Source organism: Bison bison, unplaced genomic scaffold (assembly GCF_000754665.1).
Source record: "Bison bison bison isolate TAMUID 2011002044 unplaced genomic scaffold, Bison_UMD1.0 scf7180017864072, whole genome shotgun sequence".
NCBI classification, from domain to species: Eukaryota; Metazoa; Chordata; class Mammalia; order Artiodactyla; family Bovidae; genus Bison; species Bison bison.
In genome coordinates this window covers 6,165,602-6,172,006 of record NW_011494644.1, presented here as the reverse complement: position 1 = coordinate 6,172,006, position 6,405 = coordinate 6,165,602, and the positions used below count along the sequence as shown (strand labels likewise).

The 6,405-nt window shown below is 50.8% G+C and overlaps 1 protein-coding gene across 1 annotated transcript in view; it reads right to left on the bottom strand.

Annotated features, from left to right (window-relative positions):
* Positions 1-6,405, bottom strand: part of PLK1 (polo-like kinase 1) — a 10,645-nt gene that overhangs the window by 4,111 nt on the left and 129 nt on the right. The window contains exons 2-6 of the mRNA XM_010837419.1: positions 6,039-6,397; positions 5,212-5,380; positions 3,964-4,108; positions 2,634-2,727; positions 1,164-1,383 (exon numbers count right to left, since the gene is read on the bottom strand). Coding sequence (XP_010835721.1) covers positions 1,164-1,383; positions 2,634-2,727; positions 3,964-4,108; positions 5,212-5,380; positions 6,039-6,397 — 987 coding nt within the window. The remainder of the gene's footprint in view (positions 1-1,163; positions 1,384-2,633; positions 2,728-3,963; positions 4,109-5,211; positions 5,381-6,038; positions 6,398-6,405) is intronic.

Below are 6,405 nucleotides of genomic sequence, written 5' to 3'. Positions count from 1 at the left end.
GGGGGGTGGGTGTGTGTGTGTGTGTATGAGAGAGAGAGAGAGAAATAGAGTCTAAGGACAAAAAGAACTGCATGGAAATAAACACAGTTTCGTAACATACTTTATATACGTTGAAAATTCATGTATACCGTGTAAGCAAACAAGGTTTTCATTGTGAGAGAAAAAGAAATACAAGCATAAAATTAAAGTAAAACCCTATAATATTAAATTAGACACTTACAAATTACCAAAAGAGAATTAAAGTTGTAATTTCACAGCAGAGAAAAAGACTGCTGTAAGACAAGTTTGCATCAATTTCAATTTCCTGAACTTGATAACTATGTCCTGTGTTGTGGTTACGTAAAAGAATTGTTTTTAGGAAATACACACTGAAGTACTAAGTAGTAAAGGCCAGAATGTTTGGGACAAAAACAATACACACACATACAATGAGAGATAGAGTAAATGTTGAAAAATGTTAATTGGTGGAGAAAAGGGGGTACAAGATACAGGAGGATTTTGTCTATTCTTATACTTTTCATATTTTGAAATAATACTAAAATAAAACATTCAAAAATGTGAATCAGAAATGGCATAAATCTAAGGTCACCCCCCACTCCAGTTATGTATTTTCTAATTCTGCTCTCTGAAGAGACCTAGAAACAATGACAAACCAAGCAATGAAATGCGCTTTTGTAAGACAATGTCCATCCTTTTAGAGAGATGCGCACAGAAGTTCCTGGAGGTAAAATGGCAAGACGTATGGAATTAACTTCAAAAATACTTCAAAGGAACCAAGCATACATTACAAATCTTAGTTAAGTGCTGACTCTGGTGGCGATGTGGGTCCCACGTACATTGTGCTCCATGTGTGTACCTGAAGCTTCTCAACATTTTTCCCAATGAACCATGCAGGGCGATATCAGTGATTTAAAAAAACAAACTGTTAAGAATTGTTCAGGCATGGCATTTAGCTCCTCTCTTCTCTCAGGACACGACAGGTCTGATTCAGTCACAGTAAGGTCTGTCTTTCCTGACAGGGCTATGGGGAAAGGCGTTTGCCATATGAGGATGGGGACCAGGGATTCAAAGACTGGGGCCTGTCCTACTGCACACCAGAGCTTTGGGGACCATCCATTCACACACTGAGGCAGGCAAGGCTGTCTACCCACACTCTGGTTTACCTTTATTGAGGACGGTGAGAGGCTTCCGATTGCTGGGGTCCAGGCTACTGGGAGCGATTGAAAACCTCGGTGGAATGGTGAGGCAGGTGATGGGGAGGCGGGCAGGGATATAGCCGGAAGTGAAAAACTCGTCATTGAGCAGCTCGTGAATGGTTGGGCGGGCAGTGGGATCTGGCTGAAGCATCTTCTTGATGAGGGAGGAGGCCACGGGGTTGATGTGCTGGAAGGGAGATGGGGAGTCATAAGCAGGATATGACACAGTACCTGGCTGCTGCACCACCACCCCCTACCCAGCCTCAAATACACCATGTTCAGTGGCTATAAATGTCCCAAGTTTCCACTGGCAGCTTTCCTAAGTTGACAAGTTGCTCACCACTAGAACAGCACTTGAAAACAAAGGCTTGGAAGTCATAAAGACCTGGTGTTAAGTCCCAGTTCTGTCCCTTAACACCAGCTGTGTCAACCAACCCAACTTTCTGGGCCTTTGTATCTTCATCTATAAAGTGGGGACACAGCACCAAGCTTGGAGCCCTGGTAAGGAGACCCAACCCAGGGGAGGTCAAATGCACAGTAAGCCTAGCATCAACTATGTACTTACTACCTACCAGCAAAATACTGTAAGCGCTTCATGTAGATGAACTCACTTAACCCTCAGAGAAACACCCAAGGAGTGAAGCTCTCTAGTACCACCCCTCTTTTGCAGATGAGGAAACAGGCACAGAGAAGTTAAAGTGCCTAAGATACATCCCGAGTGAGTGGTGGAGCCAGTACCCACACAGAGGCAGAGTCAGGGGCAACCCCCACACTCGGAACCACTCTGCTCGGCCCAATAATTGACCCTCTGTAACAGATTCAGCCCATCTGTCCTGATGTCTCGAGACAGGGCTCTTGGCTTCACCTAAGACAAAGGTGCCGAACTGGGAAGCAGCTGTGTGCCAGACTGCTGCAGACTATCCCTCTCAATGCACTGCTGCTGGTGGCTGCAAAAGCACACCACTTTGCCTTCACGGTGGCTCGCAATTCTGTGAGCACTCACTGTGTGCAAGATGCTCTGGGGCAGGGACTCCATTTTACAGACGGGAAACTGCAGCTCAGAAGACTCAGGCCATTTGTCCACTGTGCTCTGGCTAAAAAGTGGCAGAGCCCACCTGAAGCAAGACAGTCCACTGCCAGGCTAAGCAGCACTTCTCCGTCTGCCCCCTACTCCGGCTCTTTCTCTCTGTTTTACACGTCTTTTGGGTTATCTGCCCAACCGTTGAGAGCCTACAAACTCATCCCAAGAAAACCTGTTTCTGTGCACATACGTCAGACTCTATGCAATTTCAGACAGGACCCTCTAAAGCTCTTACGCCTACCCTGGGGGTGGCACTGACCCACTTCTTTCCCCAGGATATGGCTGGGCTCCGTAAATCACTTGGTGGGGGAGGGAATTAAATAAAACAAATGTAAACTTAAAGTGGTTTTAGTCACCTTGGGAATACTGTATTCATTGTTCTTGATCCGGAGGTAGGTCTCTTTTAGGCAAGAGGTCTCAAAAGGTGGCTTGCCCACTAACAAGGTATACCTGTAAGCACAAGGAGGGATTTCGCTCAAGGCTCCCAACCAAAACCCAGATGCAGGGAGGAATCCTCCCAGGGCCAGAAAGGAAGTCAGACATCTTTTGGGCATTCACTGTGACTCTGGGGCCCCAGAGGACAATTCACAAGTTCACTAACCAGTCCCAGGAGCCACAAACTGGCAGGGAGGTGCCCTCGGCAGAATACAGGTGATGAGACTGGGTTCTAATGGATCAGTGACTTTTTAGCTATAGCCTGTGGTAATCTAGGAGCCAGAGGCTGCTGGATAACATGGAACAGGTCCAAGCAGGGGCCACTTGCTCCTTCAGAGGCAGCCCCACAGTTAACAGTTCTGTACTTTAGGCTACAAGTTTTCATGTGGGAAATTCCAATGCAAAGAAGTAGGAAAGCCATTTCTAACTCTCCAGTATCCAGGGAAACAACAAAAGGGGTAACACCTGAACAGGCCAACCTCTGCCCACCACCCACCTCTGATGGCCTTGACCCAGACGGACCACAGGACCTCCTCCTGCCAGCACCACTCCTGGCCTAATTCTTCCCACCCAATGCTGCTTTTAGATCAGTGGTTCTAATACTTTATTGTGCATGGAAATCACTCAAGGGTCTTAAAATACAGATTGTGATCCAGTTAGCCTGGGTCTTGAGATTCTGCGTAACAAGTTCCTAGGTGATGCTGCAGCTGGTCTGCCGTACTTTGAATAGCAAGGGATTAGAGCAAGTTTAGAGAAGGCAATGGCACCCCACTCCAGTACTCTTGCCTGGAAAATCCCGTGGACGGCGACGCCTGGTGGGCTGCAGTCCATGGGATAGCTGGGGGTCGGACATGACTGAACGACTTCGCTTTCACTTTTCACTTTCACGCATTGGAGAAGGAAATGGCAACCCACTCCAGTGTTCTTGCCGGGAGAATCCCAGGGATGGGGGAGCCTGGTGGGCTGCCGTCTATGGGGTCGCACAGAGTCGGACACGACTGAAGCGACTTAGCAGCAGCAGAGCAAGTTTGTGGAGACATTCCCTCCCTCATTCCCTGAACCCACAGCCCAGGCTGCAGGAATCCTACAGGATATACCAATTCAGCAATGAGGCTTCCTTCGGAGGCCATCTGTCCTCTGGAGCAGCCTTTCCAAAGGCGGAAAGGTCTGCAGGATAAAGTCTATCAAGTGAGAAATGTCCAGAAAGCCCCTTGCTGAGACTGGTGGGTCCTGAGACAACTCCCAACTTACATGATGCACCCAATGGACCATACGTCCACCTCGAAACTGTGCCCCTTCTTGCTCAGCACCTCAGGAGCTATGTAATTAGGAGTCCCGCACAGGGTCTTCTTCCGTTCCCCGTCATACTCCACTTTGGTTGCCAGTCCAAAATCCCCTGGGACAGAGGGAGGAAGATGGAGGCTCAGATGCCAGCTTCTGTCGTCTGTCAATGCAGACAGCTGCTTCAGATGTAACCATCAAGACCCAGGGTCAAGTGATCTCTCAAAGCCTCTAGTCCTTGTGTGCAGCGAGGCTTACCCAGGAATCCTCCCACCATGCTGGCCCTAGGGAGGGGCCTCCCAAAGACCCTCTTCACCCCTCCCCTTAGAAAGGGGGGGTTTACTTCTAAAAGGGAACTGACAAGGATAGCAAAACTCAAATGCCTACAGGGATTAAGCAAGTAAATGTCAAGATGGCTACTTGGCAAGTTTGTGAGGAAGTGATATGGAGGGGTGGGGACTGTGGCAAACCATAGGGCATCTAAAGGGAATAGCTGCTGTTCAGTACAGCAAAGAGCTGTCCTGAGGGAACGCTACCCCTGTACTGTTGGAGTGTTTAAAAGGAGCTCCAAATTCAAAATTTTACATCAAGGCGCTCAGTTTAAAAAAGTGAAAATGAGGGGCTTCCGTGATGGCTCAGTGGTGACGAATTCACCTGCCAGTGCTGGAGAAAAGGTTCCATTCGTGGTCGGTGAGGACCCCACATGCCACAGAGCAACTAAGCCCATGTGCCACAACTACTGAACCTGCCACAACCACAGAGCCCTGGAGCCACAACTGCTGAAGCCTGCACACCTGGAGCCTGTGCTTCACAACAAGAGAAGCCACTGCAATGAGAAACCCGCACACTGCAACACAGAGCAGCCCCCACTCCCCGCAACCAGAGAAAGGCACGCAGCAGCGGAGACCCAGTGCAGCCAAATATAGGTAAATTAAAAAATATTTTTAAAAAGTGAAAACAAATCCAAATTCTTAAAAAAACAAAAAACTGTATAGAAGAACACCCCCCCCCAAAGCGCATCTGCAGACAAGACATTGGTTTGTGGCTCAAGTTCCCGTCCTAAAGAGAGGATTCTAGAGGCAATCAACAGCCCAGACTTCCTACCATCCTCTTCCTCCCTCCCTTGTCTCTTTCCAAATTTCCTCTCCCCCACCCTCCCTCCCAGCTCCTCCTTATCCCCACTGCATGTCAAGTGCCCCTGCAGGCCCAGCTCCTTACCTATTTTCACCTCCAGATCCTCGTTCAGGAAGAGATTGCCCAGCTTGAGGTCTCTGTGAATAACGCGGTTTCCGTGCAGGTACTGGCAGCCCAGGACGATCTGCCGCAGGTAGTAGCGGGCCTCGGGCTCCGTGAGAGCTTTCCTCCGCTTGTGCAGCTCCAGGAGAGACTGGGAGCAGGAGGGAAGCAGAAATGGGAGCCGGTGCTCAGACCCAAGGCAGGGAGGGGGTGTCATTAGGTAAAGGCAGCCAGGACCCTACTACCCATTTCTTCTCCAGGACAACTATGATCCAGACTCCCCTCCAAACCAGGCCGCAACAGTTCATAGCAACCCTCTCCCCCTGGCTCCCTCCCAAGTCCCTTACCTGGGACCCCTCTCAGCCCACTCCGGAAGCTCAGAGTCCCCAGTATCCCGGTCCCGGAACTTTTGGCAGCAACAGGTCCCTTTCCTACCTCTCCCCTCCCCCGGAAGCTCTGAAGTCTGGCTCCAACTACCCTCTGCCTGACCCAACCCCACTCCGGAAAGTGAGGGTCCGCAATACCCCTTACCTAGCAACTCCGGAAGCCCTGGCGTCCATAAGCAAGGTTCTCCCGCACCTCCCCCAATCTGCCCAACTCCTAGCGTCCAGAAGCCGCCTTCCCTAGAGACCCCAAGTGCCAAGAACCTTCTCTCTCCCTAAGACTTTCTCCATTTCCAGTTCCAGGTTCCCAGCAGCTCTTCCCCAGCAGCTTCGAGCCCCGGGGCGCCCCTTCCCCAGCAGCTCCGGTTCCCGGCGCCCCAACCCCTGCCCCCAGGGCAGTTCCAGTTCCCCAGCAGTGACACTCACCCTCCGGCGGCAGAGCTCCAACACCACGAACACGAAGTCGTTGTCTTCGAAAAAGCCGTGGAAGCCGACGACGTGCTGGTGAGCGAGGCTGCGGTGAATGGATATCTCCATGGACATCTTCTCCTTTTGGTGCGGTTTGAGCAACAGCGACTTAGGCACGATCTTGCCCGCGAATACCTCCTTAGTGTCCGCATCCGAAATCTCAAAGCACTTGGCAAAGCCACCCTTCCCCAGAAAGCGACCCCGTAGATAGCGCCGCCGGCTGCGAGGGTCCACTAGGACCTCCGGGATCTCCTTCGCCGGCGGGGCGGCCGTCGGAGCCCCGGGAGCTGCAACTCCGGGCGCTTTCCCTGGGTCGGCTGGTGCC